Consider the following 19,228-nt stretch of genomic DNA (forward strand, 5'->3'; position numbering starts at 1 on the left):
CCTGTTGGGAAAAGGAGAGAAGGGGGATGAAAACTCTTGGATGGACCATTGAGCAGAAAGCAAATAAATAACTGAAATAAACATTATAGTCCAACTGTTCTACTCCCAGTAAAACTACCATAGATATACTTTCTGACTTTATCTCCCATTGCTTGGCAAAAAGATACATACACTAACAATAAATACCTATATATATATATATAATGTCTATGTTGATGTCTTCAAAGAACTCAGTTGACAAAACTGGTATTTCATGAAAAGATAGTTCCAGATTTCAACATAAATATGATAACAGCTCATACAAAGAAATGAAATAGCTGACAAATGTGCAAAACATTGCAATGCCCTTTAGTAAACCGGCAATGAAGACCACAGTTAAGCATAAGCTGATAGACAGGTGGTAGAAGAAGAGAAGAGAAGAGACAACAGGAAGGTGGATGCAGAATTTAAAGAAAAGTAGTTATGATCAGAAACCGTAGGAGACCCTGAAGAGAGAAAACAATAATGTCTCAACACAAATTAAAATTAAATAATAAAAAAATATATAAAAATACATACATAATACTAATTTGTTTTCAGGAAGATGATATATCTTATATGTTTTCTTTTATTCATTATTAGAATTTGTGAATAGTTTGAATCCCAATCCACACCCCACACCAGTTCGTGGCGGTAATGCACCATCACGTTGTTAACCAACCGCCATAACGCACCGAGAAGAAGAAGAAGAAGCAGAAGAAGGCGAAGAAGAACGCTACTCAGCCAGCTCAACTGCCTTCTCGATGAAATAAAAATGACGATGTTGACAACTACGATGTTCTCAGTGCAGCTGCACTAAAAGTACAGCACTGGCTTCGACGAGGGGCGCTGGATATTGTGTAAATCTACATTTGTGACAAACTGTAAGTGACGATTTAATACAAGCTTGTTTTTTGGTGCTCAACTGTGGCTAGCTACGTTGTTATTGTTAGCTAACGAATAAGCTAGTGTGAGGTAACGTTAGCCATGTAAATAGCTAACGTTAGGGGCGTTAACTCGTATTTAGCGTTACTTCTATTGCTATTAACGTTAGGTAACGTTGACGTTAGCCAGTTTGATCCCTTGCCCACGGGTTTCACGTTGTTTGGCTGATTGAACCTCTTACATTTCATCAACGACAGTTCAATTCATGGGTAATTTGCACCTTTACTAACTGTCCTGAGCTAACGTGTTAGCCTTGCTTGAGAACTGAGAGTAGGTTAGCTAGCACAGTGGTTCCCAACCTCTTCGGTTTGAAGTACGTTTCCCCCACAGCCATGTCCGATTACATAGCGTTAAATGCCACATGTAGCGTTCAAGTGAGACATTTGACTTGATGTCAGTATGTGGACACATTCTTTAATCAAATAATACTTAATACACTGAGCTAAAATCATTCTGCGAAGTTCTTGAAAACTAACATTAAAACCTTGCACGCGTATTTCAAAATCATTACTAAATCACTTACAACACATTAGGTTAACACAATTTAGCCACGATCCTAGGTTAACACTAATGTATGTTTGCTGTACCATAGGCTAACACTTCTGTATGTTTGCTGTACCATAGGCTAACACATCTGTATGTTTGCTGTACCATAGGCTAACACATCTGTATGTTTGCTGTACCATAGGCTAACGTTAACTCACTTCTGCCCTCACAGGTCGTTTTAGTGGATCGGGATAAACACTATTTTCACAAGTTGAGAAGTGGACCGTAATCCCTGCAATGCCTCTGCTTTTTTTGGAGAGGTTTCCTTGGCCTAGCCTGCAGACCTACACCGCACTTAGTGTGGCTTTGCTTGCTGGCAGCCTCTTTAGTGCCTACAACACTGTGACTGATCCCGGGTATGGGGTCTTGGAAACTGATGAAACACCAGTTCCAACTGAAGGGGATCTGGAACATCTAAACAATGATATTATTAACACAGAATTGACAACCACTATCCTGTGGTCTATTGCCACTGACAGTCTCTTTGTATGGGTAAGTGTCATCCAGTTATTAATTTGCATTGCTTGATAAGATTATGTTCTTATGAGAACTAATTGTCTCTTTACTCCCTGTTCTCCTCTAGGTATTGGTCAACACATTCTGCTGCTTGTTGATGTTAATTGCTAAAATGATTCAGTATGTAGTGTTTGGCCCGCTCAGAGTTAGTGAGAAGCAGGTGAGTCGGTGTCTTGAACAATGAATACAAGTACTTTCAAGCCCGGGGTATTAAGCTGCTCTACTTAAGTGTAGACCTATCAGGAAAAAGAATGCATCTGATTTGCCCCGTGTTTATTCCTCAGCACCTGAAAGATAAATTCTGGAACTTCATCTTCTACAAGTTCATTTTCATCTTTGGGGTATTGAACGTGCAGACGGTGGAGGAGGTGGTCATGTGGTGTCTGTGGTTCTCTGCCTTGGTGTTCCTCCACCTCATGGTGCAGCTGTGCAAAGACCGATTTGAATATGTAAGTAGTATGACCTACACCATTGGTTTTCTTTTTTTAATAACTCACTCTAGTACCCCTATCCATGGTTTATGACTTGTGTAATTTATTGAATTATTGACATTATGAGTCTCTTATCGTTCCAAATATTCTCTCATCACATGTTTTCCAATTCAACTGAGAATAGCTACAACAACTAATGATATTGTGCTAGTTGTCCAAACATCCAGTCAGTCTACGATACAAAGTCGAAGTGTTGTCAAGACGAACATATCGGAAACAAGTCAACGCATGATATTTGTGGATGAGCCACTAAATGATTTTCCACACTTACATAGTTTTATAGTCTGCTTAAGGATCTTTAAAAGTGTTTAGTTTCTGCTTTGCAAACAACAATCTCTTCAGTAGATTTGTCATGGGTAGCTACAGAGCTCTTATTTGTTCAGACGGTTTAGTTTAGGCAGAGGCCCGGCGATTGACGACATCTGTAGCACTTTCAAACTTTATAGTGCGCTCTTATAAGTCGTGGGGAGTAACCGTACTCTTCTCCGCTCTGGATCTATTAATAGTTCCTTGGGCTGGCATGTTGGGCTGCTGATTGACACATCCCTGTATCAGATTGTGGTGTGCATGTTGGGGAAAACAAAATATCAAATTGAATCAACCCCCTTAGCACTTAAAAGCAATGACATTTATAATGGGCATTAAGTTGGTATGTTGTCTGTGATGTAATGCTGACTGGCATAGTGTACCAGAGGGTAACTTCTGCCTGCCATGCTCTAGAAATGTACCAGTTTGTTTGCTGACTGCAAGTCTTTGTTTCGGTCTCTCAGCTTTGGCTATAGATAAGCATTCATGCGTGTTCTTTTTAGGTTACAGTCTGTTCGTCGTCTTAGCCTAGCGGCCTTCATTCCTGTTTCTGTGGGTACTAGCTTTTGGGGGAACAAGACGTGTTTATTTCAACTGTTTGACTGTTTGTAATGAGGTACTACACAACGTGTCAGTTTACAGTCTTACGCCTTGTTTGCCAGTATATAGATGTTGCCAGGGTTGTGTGAGTATTCTATTGATTTAAATGGGTTGTGTAACATTAGTAAGGGAAAGGTTGAAAGAAAATATTTCCTCTCAGTTAATAATACAATAGAACTGAGTCTGTTTCTGAGCCTGAAGCTGAAACACGTGTGTCTATATGTGAGCAGGCTAACAAAAAGCCATAGGTTCTTTGGTGGCTGAATCAATTCTTTTGATTTAGGAATAGTTCATTGACACATGCAGATTTTGTATTCTTTCACAAATGATATTCTTTAAATGCCAAAATGATCTGCACTATGAGATTATGAGCATTAAAACAAAACACTTTGTCGGAATCCTTTGCCAATTGAAATCTGCTATGAACTCCCAAATAGTTACGACTTTTCAACTTTATTAAACCAGCACAACCTCCCCATAAACTTTAGGACATAACGAAATGGAAAGAACTTTGGGAGATGAACTTATTATTCACATGTTCTTCCCTCCAGCTGTCCTTCTCACCCTCCACTCCCATGAACAGCCATGTACGAGTGCTTTGTCTGCTGGTCTCCTTGCTGTTGGATTGCTGTGGGCTGGCTGTGGGCTGTGGTGGTCTGCTGGGAGCTTCCCATGGCATGCACACCTTCTCCTTTATGGCAGCAGAGGTAAGAACCTGGAGCCACAACGGTGTACAATGGGTCCCAATGTGTGGACAAAGGCATGATGATATCTTGATATCTTGACTCTTGATATCGTTCAAGCTTTTGGTTAGGCCCATGTATTTCATGTATTTCTTTTTGTTTTCTCTATTTCGCATGCTTATGTGTAAATGGAGCTGGGTGTGTTTCATGTGCCATGTTGTAAACATTGCTAAGTTATTTTATGGCAGATAATTGGACATTAAAGCAGGAAAAGTGGACCGTTATCCATATCTATATGAAAGAGGTCTAGGAGAATTACATTGTGTTAACCAGTTACCCTTTTCCTCCTCAGTGTCTGCTGGTGACTGTGCGCACTGGCCATGTCATCATGCGGTACGTCTCTTTCTAAGCCTTCTTACAAATGTGTGCACATTGCAGCACAACGGATGACATAGCAGATTAAGAATCAGGGGCTAATGTTAGCTACACCGTTCTACTGTGAAAGGCTTCTTTGTCCCAAAGAGAGTGGTTTGGATTATACAAGCAATATAAACTACTCTAATCAGCCAAGGCGCTCATAGATACTTCTGATGTTGCTTCTGATTGCAATGCTACCTGTTTAATTGTACCATGATAACTTTACACCATCTGAATTTCCAATCCCCATCCAAGTTGAGTACCACGTTGTCCACCGCACTGTCTAAATACCACCTCTGTTTCATGGCCTGATGGAGTTTTGCATGTCCCCTCAGATATGCCATTCATCTTTGGGATCTGAACCACCCAGGGACCTGGGAGAGTAAGGGAACGTATGTCTACTACACAGACTTCGTCATGGAGCTGACCATGCTCTTCCTGGACCTCATGCACCATATCCATATGCTGGTACGACACAGAGGAAACTGTGATCTGTATAGTCCAATATCACAAATGTTCCTCAGAGGGCATTACAATCTGTAATAAAACATCCTCTGTCCTTGGACCCTCGCATCGGATTTTTAATCTTTTTGTCCATATGTCCCGCATTAGCTTTTTGGAAATATCTGGCTGTCCATGGCGAGCTTGGTTATCTTCATGCAGCTGCGGTATCTCTTCCATGAGGTTCAGCGCCGTGTCCGCCGACACAAGAACTACCTTCGTGTCATCAACAACATGGAGGCCAGGTGAAGATACATTTTGATTTATTTATTTTCCCCTTGTTACCTCCATGGTTTTGCAGTTCTTTGTTTGTTTATTTAAATTATTGATCATTACTTGTTTCATCATTATTTGTACGTGCCCTTTATTGTTTGCAGGTTTGCAGTTGCTACTGCAGAGGAGCTGACAGCTAATGATGATGACTGTGCCATCTGCTGGGACACCATGTTGACAGCACGCAAACTGCCCTGTGGCCATCTCTTCCACAAGTAAAGTGTTTTAAAATCAGCAATGTCTGCATGGACTTTACTATGTAGTCCGTTATTTTACTGGTACCACTGACCCATGGCTCAATACATAGCCTGGAAACACTTTCAAAATATAGATGGTTAAACGTGAGACTGCAGAAATAGCAGGCGACCAGATAAACCAGCCTTGAATGCAGTATGCTTTATTTGGCCAGTGCCCAAAGTCTTGCAATATATATATATATATATATATATATATATATAGCAGACCTGACTGCAGAACTGTTCTTAGATGTTCTGCACTGATCCTGATGTTGACCTGAGGCCTAAAATGATTAATGTCAAGTTCTATGCAGATAAATGCCATAATAACATTGTGAGTTGTGTGTGTGTGTTTCCAGCTCATGTTTGCGCTCATGGCTTGAGCAGGACACCTCGTGTCCAACATGTCGGACATCCCTGAACATTAATGGGGACGGGGGCCAGGCGAGAGGCCAGCAGCAGGGCGGGGGCATGGAAGACAACACTGGCCCGGTGGGAGCTGCTCCAGATGCTTTACCACACATCAACCAACACAATCACTTCTTCCACTTTGATGGTGAGTCTGTCAGTCACAGACCTGAGCATGAATCTGGAGGTACCTTACTTCAGATGCTGTGTGTGTGTGATAATGAATTATAAAATCCATACGTTCTCTCACAGGATCTCGCATTGCCAGCTGGCTGCCCAGTTTCTCAGTGGAAGTCATGCACACCACCAATATCTTGGGCATTACTCAGGCCAACAACTCCCAGCTCATGGCCATGGTGAGTTCATGTATTCTGAACGTTTTTTATACTTTTTAAATTACCGATATTGTGTTTTTAAGACCTTTTTGTGTTACATCTCCAACTAATCTTTCTCTAAATCGTTCCTCTATTGCTCTCTTTGCCTTTGATGTACCTTGTGGTGCTCAGGCCCATCAGATCCAGGAGATGTTCCCTCAGGTGCCCTCATACCTGGTGATGCAGGATCTGCAGTTGACCCGCTCTGTAGAGGTCACCACCGACAACATCCTGGAGGGACGCATCCAGGTGCCTTTCCCGACACAGGTCAATCAACTTTGGCTTAATTAAATGTTAAAAGCAGTGTCATTTTTCAAAATGTCATCGGTGCCTCCGAAAAGGCTAACAGTGTTGATATAACGATGCTTTCCTGATTCCTCCAATTGTCAGTGCTTTCTGTTTCATGTTGATCCCGTTCCGATGGTTTACTTTGAAAGGACAGAATGCAACAATCTGTGTTCCTTCCTCAGGCCATAGAGCGCGCCCCCACACAGGCGAGCTCTTCGCCAGATGAGCAGGACGGGTCCAGTGGAGCACCTGAGCAGGGCCTCAGCGAGGCGGACAACATGGAGGTCCGAGGAAGTCGCTTCTCTAAGTCGGCCGAGGAGAGGCAGAAGATGTTAAAGCAGAGGAAAGAAGAGATGCTGCAGGAGGCACGCAGGTTTGGACACTGCTGCTTTTCTACCTCACAGAAAGTAGTGCTAAGCTACGTTTTCAATTCAAAATAAAGGACACTTCCTTGTTTTTGTAAACATTTTTTTCTTGAGGTCAGGAGTGTGATCACATCATAGCTCGGCTGTATAAATCGTGCTTTGTAAATATCGACCCTGCCTTGTGAGATGGGTTCGTCTTGGTCTGTGAACAAATACATTAAAAGGGCTTAAAAAGACTCTTTACTTGGCTACCAGAAGAGATTAAAGGCCCAGTTGCACATAACTAACAAATAGAACATTTGTTCACTAATGGTAGACTTCGTCTGGTTGCCCCCCCCCCCATTATCTTGCATTTTTCTGATCCCATGATCACACTGTATGTTGTTCATTTGGTCCCTGTAGGAGATATGTGAACACTAGTCCAGAGGACCCGGATGAGGATCTGCCTGGACTGGAGGAGGACATTGTTCCAGAATTGAACTTGACTGTGCTGAGGCGTAGAACCATGGCGGCAGCCGCAGAGAGACGCATGCTAACTCAACAAGACCCCGCACCTTGAAACACGGATTGGCTTCAGCAGAAGAGTACCGCATCATCACCCGCAAGAGGCACAGACAAAGCTATTTCTACCCTCCCCCATTGGTTCACAGTCAGTGGTTCATCACCTCTTCAAAACAAGAATTAAAAAGCATTGCAAACATAGCCTTTGGACTGGTTTGGCCTGCCTAAATACGGCGGGACTGTTGTGAACGGCGTCTGCATCACTGATTCCAGAGTATTTGGAATATCGTATAAATTGATAGGGTGCAAGTCAAGAAATGCAAGGTTGCATTGCCCTTTATTCATGTGCCACACATTGCAACCACCAGCTTCAGTCGGCAGTCGGTTTCTACCGTGATTGGGACTGGCTGTCAGAAATGAGCATGCTTTGCATTCAGAAGAGTCTTTTATGAGTGGGGTGAGAAGGTGTCTTTACTAGATAAAAGCTGTTTGGGTCTTTTAGTTTTGTTTTTCTTTTATTAGACTTTATTTTCACTTGTTTAGCAAATAGTCTTCTGAAACCGCAGAAACTCATCTGATGTAATTGTGTGTTCTTAATTCATGAGTTTCAACTGTGAATTACGTGTAGGCAAAAATAACATGCTTTTATTTCTTACCTTGGAGTAAGAGACTGTCACTGTCACTGTTCAGCCTTTCTGTCAAATACGAATGTTCCTATCAACATAATGCTGCAAACAAAGTGTTTTTGACCCACGTGGGTTGTTCTGTATGTAGTGTGTAATATACCACCCATTGGTTTTGTTATTAAACATGGAGTGGGCGTGTGAAGCTTAGTTTTTCTAATAATATCCCCTTGAGATGCATAGGCGACAAAGGGGATGTATTACATTTTGTACAAGTACAATGGCTGTCGTCCTCTCAGTCTTTCTGAAATTGCCCTCTGATAATACGCAGTTCTCTCCGAGTCAGAAAATGTTATTTTCTACTAAATACATGTCGATGGGGTCCGTGGTCATCTGCGTCCATCATTTAGACTTGTTATGCTCTGTGCATTGTTAAGTCTGTGACAGCTAGACTCAAGAGGCTCTGTCCGTAGAAAAACATTCTCAAGACTTGACAACAAATCCAGTTGCCATTTAACTCAATATTTCTGGATATTCAATGACCTGAATGAAAATAGTTCTGAATAAATGTTCAGGGTGTTTTATTAGTGCAGACTTTGTCTACTCACATTGAGGAGTGCTTATTCAAAATTCTTAGTAGCAAGGAACATAATCATCTGCTGCTCGAAGATGTTAATGCAGTAATGTGCAGGATTGTACCACATGGACTGGGCCCTTGAAACACTTCTGGTATTTTCAAATTTCACCAAGTCTGTAGCTGGTTGAGGCATATCAATGGACACAAAGATGGAGACTGTATTATATGCGTTTTGATTTCTTGTTTGAGGTGAGATATGCATGAATCTAGATGCTTATGTTTCCTTCCACTTTATCCCAAAGAGCGGCCCACGAACTTCCACTAAAGGCTGAAGTATTGTGATCTTTATTTAGTGTTCATTTTATTGCTCAAACTCTGTTTTGGTGTTGTAAGAAGATGCAATATAGGATTTTAATTTCAGATTTTAACGTTTGTCAAAATGTAAAAAGAATTGGACAGTTTTTATTTTCACATCATTTCATTCAGTTATTTAACAGCTTTTGATATCTATTGTATATTTTCCTCTTCATGGGGTTCCTTCATAACCATTACTTTATTTAATCAAAGCTGAAATAATTTTTTTGGACTGAGCTTTCCTGTATTTTTGTGCCTAAATCAAGAATGGTTCAGTTATGGATAATTTCTGTAAATCTAGTTTTTGTAAATTATGTTTATACAAGACTCAATAAACGGAGCTTCTACAGCTTTTTGACAAGATATAATGAAGTCATATTTATTCTTGAAACTAACCCACTTTTGTTGAAGCTTTGTCTATGTAAACTCTCTTTGCCTCTATTTTCCTGACAAAGACTGATGCAGGCCTGCTTCTGATTAGTGTTTAAAAAGTGAGTCCATCCTACTGTGTAGTTTTGACTTTATTAGTCCAATAAGTCTGTGGGACGGACTACGTCATAAATAGATGCACTTAGCTGCACCTCTCACTGTGAAAGTCATACATCAATCTCGATGTATATGAAATGATTTCTGTTCAAATCAGTTTAGTGATGTTTATTTTGATGATCCATCGGACGTCATTAGGCTGCGCCCCCATACCTCCACCACTCTGGGGCCACGTCATACGGGCTCATGCCGGCATGCGGAAGAAACGGCAGCCGAGAACACCCAGGTTGGTTCAGCCCAATGATGTAGCCCAACCTCCTCCTACACGACTTGTAGAACTGCTCAGTTACCACTGTGCGTTACCCGAGTCTAGGAACTCAACTGGACTATCGCTTCTGGTGTGTGTTTTATTTTTACTGGTAAGTAGTTAAACGTGCTAACCTCTTAGCATGGCAGGTAACGCTAACGTTAACGTGAAACGTGAAGTTACAGCTCCGACGCTTAACGTCAGCTGTGAGCTTGTCATAAACTCGGTAGTTATTCAGACGCTGTATAGATGACGTTGTATAGCTAGCTACCCAATTAACGCGCACTATAGAAAAGACTGATTAGACAAATGATTTGATGCTAACGTTAGCTAGCCAGAACACCAGACTGTGTGACACTATTTGATGAACTTGGTCAACATGAGCAGTTTGGTGAAATGTAAAACAAGTTGGTGCCAAGGCAACACCCTTCCGTCTTAACACTTAACAAGACCATTGACACAGGCGTATTGTTATTTACGTGGCTTGGTGATTAAGGGAACGATGACACCACTAAAGAGTAATTGTGTGTTGCTTTCATGGAAACTGGAATTATGAGCGTGTGGCTCTGATTTAAAACTACCACGCACACACACACACACATACAGACTCACACTCTCACACCAACTCATTAAGAGGATGTACAGGACATTTTTTGAAGTTCGTACGAGGAAGTGCATCTTAATTCATGTTTGCCAACTGGTTTATCAACCACTGAATCATGGCAGTAAAGTAATGATAACTTTTTACCAAGTGAAACTATATTTGTCAGGTCAAAGTTCTGTGTCACTTAGAACAAACATACGATCCAGGCTGACCATACAGCCATGTTAACTCACTGTGCTGATGCAGGATCTTGGATGGATTATGAAAAGTCTATTTAGTGTGTCGTGTTTTCTATGCTTTGCATACATGCATTTATGGGTGTGGACTTACTGGTTTATATGTGTGCGTGTGTGTGTGTGTGTGTGTGCATGTGTTTTCTAAGCAGATTGTGAAATGCTGCTAAACCAGACTCCACTGTTTGAGCCCTCCCTGCTTCAAGAGCTAGACTGGAGTAGCAACACTCTCTCCTTCTCCCCCCCCCATCTCCCCCTCCAGTCCAGGGGACGGCCTGGTGCTCAGGCCGCTTTGTACGGCAGACTTCAACAGGGGTGAGACAGAGACTGGAGGGACAACGTGTTCCAGTACTTGTATTTCCAAGAGAATATGAAGATAAGAACATGAAAAATGGTGTCTTTTTGGTGTCCAATGTAGAGCTTGGTCAGTTGATGAAAATGTTAAACTTATCAGAGAGATAAATGAAGAATTTCCAAGAGATGGAGATGGAGTGAGGATAACGTCGACATTTTCACCAACTGTTTTGTTTTTGTGTTCCAGGATTCTTCAAGGTTTTATCTCAACTCACTCAGACGGGCGATGTCACACCTGAGCAGTTCACGAGTAAGTCATGCTCGGCATAATGCCACTTTTTTAAAAGACAAAAGTTACTATGAAGTTATTTAGTTTAGAACATTAACAACACAAGTGTTTCCAACAGTTGTCTTTGTATAAATCACATTTGAGAAGAAAAAGAACCCTCATCCTAGAAAACAAACTTTAAATACAAACCTATGTAATGAAACATCAATAAAGATAAAAAAACAAACATTTTGTCTGTTGTCTTCCAGAGAAGTTTGAGCACATGAAGAAGACCGGAGACTACTACATAGTTGTGGTGGAGGACACCAACCTGGGACAGATTGTTGCCACGGCCACATTGATCACAGAACACAAATTCATCCACTCCTGTGCGAAGGTAAATAACATCCCGACACGCTATTCTCTTATATTTAACAATGGATGTTTATTTATTTTAATTAAAAGGATCCCCATTAGCTGATGCCCGTGGTACCGGCGTGTTCTTACTGCTGTCTGAAACATCATATTCATCATTAACGGACTGTATTCAACATCATTGTGTTACGCTATATTTATCACATGTCAACTTAATAATTAGTAATTATTAACACAGTTCACTACCATAAACCAAATCAAGTTCAATTTGTATTTCCTTAAAAACTATGCAAATTTAATAGTGAACATGCATTTTTTTACAGATCTTGCAAATGACTGAAATGAAGATCGTCTCTATTTGATTCTGTTTTGTTTGTAGAGAGGCCGGGTGGAGGAGGTGGTAGTTAGTGACGTGTGCAGAGGGAAGCAGCTGGGCAAACTGTGAGTAGACCTGAGTGAGCAAAGACATGTTGTATTGGTCTGATACTTAAATCCTTGTATTTGTCCCACAAATCAAACACTGTGAAAATGATTCATATGAGAGACTTATTTTGGATTCATCTTGCTTCATTTTCCTCTTCTCTTTTTTTTCTGTCCCTTAAGGTTGGTTTCAGCTCTCACTCTTCTCAGCAAAAAACTGAATTGCTACAAAATCACACTGGAATGTGCACCTGACAATGTGGCTTTCTACCAAAAGTTTGGATACACCTCCTCACACGAGACTTACATGCAGTGTCGATTTTCCAACTGAGGACAACAGCGGCTTTAAACCTTCATTCTGGGGGGGGGGGGCCGTGGCCGTGGCCGTGGCCGTGAACCACACCTGTGAGCCATTCCTTAATGCTCACCCTGTATTTCAACATGCATAAATGTATGTTGAAGCCTTTAGCTCAGTCCAATGGCTACCTCACCAACGTGAAGCTCTGTCATCATCTTCCCCCACCGATCCGAAGAAAGAAATGTCAGTTCCTGTAAATATAATGTCTTATTGTGGTACATTACGATGTAAATAGCTGTTTACTAAATTACTAAAGACTAACCTGTAACTGTCAGTAAATACAATTGCTTGGGAAAACCAAATTTAAATATTTCTGAAGCAGCTACATAACTTATTATTATCTACAGCTTCTCAAGTTCACAACAAATCCGAGTATGCTGTACGGAAGTCGTTTCAAACTTGGTCTCACAGATCTGTGCATCAAGGGCAAGTCACCAAAGAGAAGTTTAGTTTCTTTAAATGTGATTAGTTATTACTACGTTAATAATACATATCCTGTATGGTACGGAGTGCTCTCCGTCTCAGCAGGCTTTTCTTTCTTTGACAGTAATGCTCAATGACTATAATGAAGGTTTGAATACTACAACATGAAGAATTACTATCAAGACTGTTATAATGTATAATATTTGTAGCGAACAAACAGTTTATATTTTGTGAGGCAGAGGTGAACAATTAGGTACTTAACGTTTTGTATTGGGTCGGTATTTGAGAATTGATCACAGCTGTGATAACGAGTAAAACATATTGTGATGGGAAATGGATAAAAATGACTTTGTAAATTAACTCTTATTTAAGTTTGTTATTCTGGAGAACAGGGGAACATATTTAATGTAATTTATTCCAAATATGTAAGACACATAATATATTCTACAATCTACCGTGATTCTTTGCTTGTGTTTATAGTCTTAAAACAAATCAATTACATTTGTACTGCGATGCTGATGCATACAAAGTGTTTTATTGTACAAAAAGAGCTCTGGGATGGACATGTCTATTAATCATAGTTGTATCATTTTCAAACCATTAAGCAGGTAGATGCATCACTAGAAGGTTAGTAAGCCTCTGCCATACAAAGGAGGTTGGAAAACCTGACCAAATCTTTTCCAACATTAATTCTAATGTAACTTCATTTACATATTTATGTCAGTGTTGTAAATGCAAATTTGTTTCCAAAAGGAATTCTTATAGATTTCAGCCTTTCGGGTCGACGCATTCTGCTCCCAAAGCTCATCACACACTGTGTAGGAGGGTGAACTAGGAATGCATGCCAGTGGCTGCTATTTAAGTCACAGCAAGGTCCCCAGAAAGGTTTGTTGAAACAATAAGTATAACTTGCTTCAAATTGTAAAATATTTGACAGAAATGCAAAGTTCAGAAGCACAGCATTATGTCATGATGTTAAAAACAACAGGTGAACAGGACTTAGTCAGACTTGTTTTTATTAAGCAGAGTTGTTATTTCCCCATTCCTTACTATCCCACATTAAGCCTGATATTAGTCCATAATCCTATTACTCCCAAAATAAAGGCATTAGCGTTTCCTCTTCTCATGTCCTCCACTGGGCGACGTCTTGGCTACTTTCCCTTTTTGCCGACTGCCCCATTCTGGTCATCTACACAAATTCAAGTATCGAAAGTGCATAATTGCAATACTGTCCCGCTGCAAATGCAAAATGCTTTAAATACTATAAAACTGCAAAAAATCTCCGATCAGTGCATACAGCTCGAGAAAAAAAGGGAGTTATCAAATTAGCTCGATCCCCTTCAGTACTCCATGTCTCAGACACGAGTGATCCCCCCCCCCCTCCCACCCTAGTCCCTTCCCCCTAGAAAAAGTTCAAATATTTACATTTTTAATCCCATTAAAAATGTGGAAAAAAAAAAAGATGTTTAGTGCACTGCGACCACACAGCTAAATATCAGCAAAACTCATCCGTTCTGTGCTGCTGTGACCTGCATTGCTCCAAAGTCCTCATCTTCCTCCAGGCTGCGTTTACGGCTTCCTGTTACAGAGATGTGTAGATGAAAAACAATAAGGGAGTATGACTGCAGACATCAACACACCCAGTTAAACAACTAACTGCTACTCCATGTCTCAATAACACGATGCCAGTCAACACTAGTTTGGGATGCTCATCTGGAACAATAAGAAACGGAGCAGACGGGTGTGGCTGAGCAGTGCGTCATGTACACACCTGGCATCCCAGCCTGTAAGGAGAACGATCTGCCCAACTGCATCGGTGACATCATTTTAATGGTCAGTTTGGCGAGGTAGATCGCTTCATACTCCTAGGAAACAAACATTCATGTCAGTGCTCTTACTGTTGTAATAACGAGCATCAGTACGAGTGATGAGGACAGTCAAAAGCACACAATGTTTTGGTGTGTTCATCACTGAACATGCTTCAGAAGCTGGCGGTCTGATCTTTTGGCTCATCTTTAATGAAAGATCGTGTGAACATGATGCAGCATTTACGCTTTAAAATGAGATATTTATAGAACATCCAATATAAATAACGTGCCTTCCCTTGTGCACAAACACATGCTTGTCATGATTTACACTAAAAAAAGAGACGACTCATAATATTGCGTGCGAGCCAGATATACAAAATAATAATGAATGTGGCCAAAAAAGGTTGAAGACCACAGATGAGTTAGTCGTGCATTTATTTAGAGTAATAAGGTGTTGACTTTGACTTTGACTGTCGGGTTGATTAATCAGAATCTGAAGCACTTTGTCTGGAGGTAAAGACTGACCTGCAGCTGATGCACAAAGCCCACATTGGGGTTGATGCAGAACCTCCTCTCCTGGACGTGGCTGAATGCATCCCTGTAGAGTACATGGAGCAGGAGGTTACAACCACAGACACGGACATACTCCACTGCAAACAGTAACAAATAATGAATAACACCCGGTTGTATGTAAATGTGAAAATAGTTGTGCTTCTATTTCCTACAACGTTTGTTATTGCAACAGTTATGCTGCCAATGTGGCAGGTCACTGGACATGTCTACATGTCACTCAGTTATTGTTGTCTGACATCTTTGTAGAAGGCTTTAGAATTGTAAACACTAAGTCAGTGGTACCAGACAGTGGCAATATGGAAAATGTCATTTAAAAGGTTTACCTGCCACAGCAAACATTTCCCCTGTATTTAGCAAGCGCTACTTTCATTCCCCGTGCTGCCTTCAGTGTGTGTTTTTATTAAGCCTGCACACTATTAGACAGTTTATTTGATCTAGTTCTCTTTCTTTATGCTTGACGAAGGCACAAACAAGACTTGATGTATGCGAGGCGTAACGTGGTCGTCACACAGTGGACTGTGCCTCTAAATCCTTTGATTAAATCATACATTTCTAAATAAGTTAGGCTTGTATTCTAATGGTATGAAATAGAAAGCCATAGTTAAAAGTGAGAAAACAAACACTAACCGGTATTTCATCCCAAATGTTTCCATAAGGTATGCAATCACTAAGGCAGCACTGAAAGAATCAATAAAGAAGACCCAAGAATATAAAAAAAAAAGCAGTTATATGTAATGTAAATTCAGTGCATAATGTGATACAATTAATGTGAAATTAGATAAATCATATTATGAAATGACAACAAAACAAACCTCACCTTCTTGATATCCCTGCATTACCGTGAACCAGGACCTTTCCTAGAGGAACAAGACAAAAGATTGTTGATTAAAAAAAAAGACTTTTTTCTTGACTCGACACTTTTGACAAACTGCATGCATCCTTACCTCCTGTTGCTAAGCAGCCATCAATAAACTCTTTAGTCTGTTAGGAGGACAATGACAGACAGTGAGATCAGGCAAAACACAAAGTGCCTTTCAGTCAATGAAACACTTGCAAAGAAGGAAAGTAAAAAGCCCACAATGCAACTCACTGAAGGGAAAAATCGTATAATATTTTCCACTGGATTGTCAGCAATATCTAACACGAGGTATCTGCAAAGATACAACATCAGTTCATTGGTTAGCAGCGCTTCACACAAGAATACAGCTCACATCAAGCAGAGCGATCGCGGCAAATTTACAAACTTACTCACCTAAATGTATGAGCGAAATTAGGTTTGATAAAATTGGCTTCGATGTCTTGGCGGACACACACGACATGCGTTATGCCCTGTCTCTCAAGGATTGGCAGCTAGACAGCGAGGAAGAAGAAGATGCAATGTGAGCTGTACAAAAATACGAGCATCGAAACGTGTTCTCCGCATTTGTCGGTAACTGAAACGTACCTTGCTTTTCATTGCAGCAGAGTAGGGACCTAAAAACAGTCCCGGTAATATCTCCTGACAATACAAGATAAGAGCAAGATGTCACAAAACAAGCATTTCCCAAAACCTGCAATACGTTTATTCACTCCGTATAACACTAAGCTTCCTCACAAACATCATGTCTTACTACTACGACAGGTGAATGTCTTATAATATCACGTTTAGCAGCCACCGTCAACCAAAGAGGACCTGGATCAAAGTTCTCTCAGTTTATCCATTAATAACACGACATGGCGGCGTGTGTAACGTGAGCCTCGAAATGCGGGTTCTCCGACCTGTAAACAAGTTCACTCTAATTATCGCTGTGTGATATGGTTGAAACCGACAAGGACTTAATATGTTATTAACAATATTTTTAAGATATATATATATATATATATATATATATATATATATATATATATATATCACAAAATAGTAAATCATCTGAACTTATATCTAGAAATAACAAAACTCTTCATTGCGTCAAACAGCATCTTCGGTAATTTATTTTGAATTTTGCCAAAAACAAGACATAATCATGTCATCACAGCGATAGCTTGCCAACAGAAGTTGATTATTGAAATATGGCCACACCCTCAAATAGACAACTCATGTTTTGTTTATACCAACACACTTTCTCACACATTTGTTTGGAATTAACTTGCATTATTGTTGGTAGAGATGGCGACATTAAAGATCATTTAAACTAGGGAGATGAAACCCTGTGGGACCAGAGATGTGGTGCCGAGTGTACTGTAGACTCGCTTCACATACCTGCATGTCTCGTCTCATTGGATAAGCCCAGTCCTGTCAGAGGGGAAGGTAAAAGCAAAGGTTAGAGGCGGAGGAATCTGTCGCAGACAGAGTGGGGGGAATGGCCACCAGTTCACTCTGTGTACATTTCATACGTGGCTAATGTTTGGAGATGCTACTCAGTGTTGGCACAGTGATCAGTAACGTTTAGTTAGCCAAGAAGACATTTCGACGCATGCGCATCCAAAGAAAGACCCAATCGTGTTTCACAGATCCAAAAAAACACATATACTTTCCAGCGTGTATGCTGTTAGCCAATAACGCCGGAGTGGAGGTTAGCTCAGTTTAGCCCGACAGACACAGTCCACACTCCGGCTTGCTGTGCACTCACCAGAAGGTCCTCCTTGGTCGCGGGCAGAGACGGGAACTGAAGTTTGTTCTCCTCGTCCATTCTGCTGTCTGTTCGGGCACCGCGGGCCCGGCTTCACGCGCGGTATCGGTGCTTTCTCGCGGTGGGGCTAGCTGGACAATCGGTGCAATTTGTTTTGAGGCTCCACATGCATGTCCGCCATACTGTCCCCTGACAGATGTGTCACGTGACCGCACGGCTGACAGCAAAACTCGTAGAAAGGAGGAAGCGCGAGAGCAACGGCGACGTCCCGCGGTCGATCTACGAAGCGCACAGCAGTCAGGTTCAACACATCTATAATAACAATATTCTTCTTCTTCTTGTAATAATAAATCAGAATCTGAATTTATTTGCCAAGATATGTTGCACATGCAAGGAATTTGACATGGTGGGTGGTGCATAACATTAAACATTACATATATTAAACAATCAACACAGTGCAAATTATAGAAACATATTCAAATTTACAATCAAATATGAAATAAAGTGCACAAACAAACACACATATAACAGTACTATAAGCAGGTAAAATGTAAGTGTAATGTAAAGTACTGTAAAGTGACAGGTGTATTTAAATAAAGAAACAGAAGGGATGTGCAGGGGAGTGTACCGGAAGGAAATTGATACAATAATAACAACAATAATAATGCTAGTTATTATTTAGATATTGAATGAAGTGAATGAAAATACATTATATTGGGATAACTGGATCGGAAGACTGAATTAACTAACTGTAGTTAGTTAAAAGTAATGATAAGGGTTTTCTTGGTGGACAAATTAACATGATCCACTACTAATGTTACTGTAGAGATAAATCCTCATCTTTTTTTCCCATTTACAGATGTTCGTGTTATTGTGTCCACTCTTACTTATTCTCTGTAGAAATAGAAAAGCCTAAATTTTAAGGAGACTAACTGGAAAATTGTATTTCTACTCGACCTCTCCTTGCCGTGATATCATTTTTTAAATTCAGTATCATTAAGTGCTTAAAGCATGCAATCTTTTAAGATAATTCAGCATCTCTCTCTCTCCTTCCTCAAATATTGTTCTGCTCTCACCCCTATCTAGCATCCATTCTTGCTTAATAATCAGATAAAAAACATCCCTGATCTAAAACAGAGTGCATGAATAATTACTAGATGTTTATTTTGTCTCTCGTGTCACCTGTTTGTTGTCTGTTTGTTGTGTGACAGTGTAGCATTTTGTGATTTTTGTTTAGCATCTGGCCCGTGGGAGGGGACGGCACTTTTTCACAGATCAGAGGGAGATGTAATCTCACAGCAGAACTGCTCCAGTCGGCAAAGGTTTGAATGTGTGTTTTTTCAATGATTGCATTTGTTTGTGTGTCTGAGTAACATGTCATAGCTCTGCAGCACTACTGGTCAGCATTTCTTATCAGTGGCTGCCAGGGGCAGATATATCCCCTACTC

The 19,228-nt window shown here is 40.6% G+C and overlaps 3 protein-coding genes across 3 annotated transcripts; 2 read left to right on the top strand and 1 right to left on the bottom strand.

Moving 5' to 3' along the window:
• Positions 1–721: 721 nt before the first annotated feature.
• Positions 722–9,385, top strand: LOC116383218 (E3 ubiquitin-protein ligase AMFR). The gene is made up of 14 exons (XM_031846877.1): positions 722–902; positions 1,682–2,001; positions 2,093–2,185; positions 2,310–2,474; positions 3,974–4,129; positions 4,458–4,498; positions 4,858–4,990; positions 5,135–5,268; positions 5,401–5,511; positions 5,892–6,088; positions 6,193–6,296; positions 6,447–6,581; positions 6,785–6,975; positions 7,370–9,385. The coding sequence occupies exons 2-14, from the start codon at positions 1,747–1,749 to the stop codon at positions 7,524–7,526; spliced, it is 1,872 nt and encodes a 623-aa protein (XP_031702737.1). The 5' UTR covers positions 722–902; positions 1,682–1,746; the 3' UTR covers positions 7,527–9,385.
• A 372-nt stretch (positions 9,386–9,757) lies between these two features.
• On the top strand, positions 9,758–14,164 carry gnpnat1 (glucosamine-phosphate N-acetyltransferase 1). The gene is given in 7 exon segments (XM_031846764.1): positions 9,758–9,927; positions 10,802–10,893; positions 10,895–10,967; positions 11,194–11,256; positions 11,484–11,611; positions 11,969–12,030; positions 12,193–14,164. Coding segments are annotated over 6 exon segments (555 nt in total). The 5' UTR covers positions 9,758–9,927; positions 10,802–10,812; the 3' UTR covers positions 12,341–14,164.
• Positions 13,019–17,962, bottom strand: styx (serine/threonine/tyrosine interacting protein). The gene is made up of 11 exons (XM_031846763.1): positions 17,781–17,962; positions 17,411–17,443; positions 16,616–16,669; positions 16,424–16,521; positions 16,262–16,322; positions 16,116–16,152; positions 15,989–16,028; positions 15,799–15,849; positions 15,124–15,196; positions 14,562–14,655; positions 13,019–14,369 (listed from the first exon to the last, which is right to left on the bottom strand). The coding sequence occupies exons 1-11, from the start codon at positions 17,838–17,840 to the stop codon at positions 14,296–14,298; spliced, it is 675 nt and encodes a 224-aa protein (XP_031702623.1). The 5' UTR covers positions 17,841–17,962; the 3' UTR covers positions 13,019–14,295.
• Positions 17,963–19,228: the final 1,266 nt, after the last annotated feature.

This window comes from Anarrhichthys ocellatus, unplaced genomic scaffold (genome assembly GCF_004355925.1).
Source record: "Anarrhichthys ocellatus isolate YVR2014 unplaced genomic scaffold, GSC_Weel_1.0 scaffold6, whole genome shotgun sequence".
In the NCBI taxonomy this organism is placed as follows: Eukaryota; Metazoa; Chordata; class Actinopteri; order Perciformes; family Anarhichadidae; genus Anarrhichthys; species Anarrhichthys ocellatus.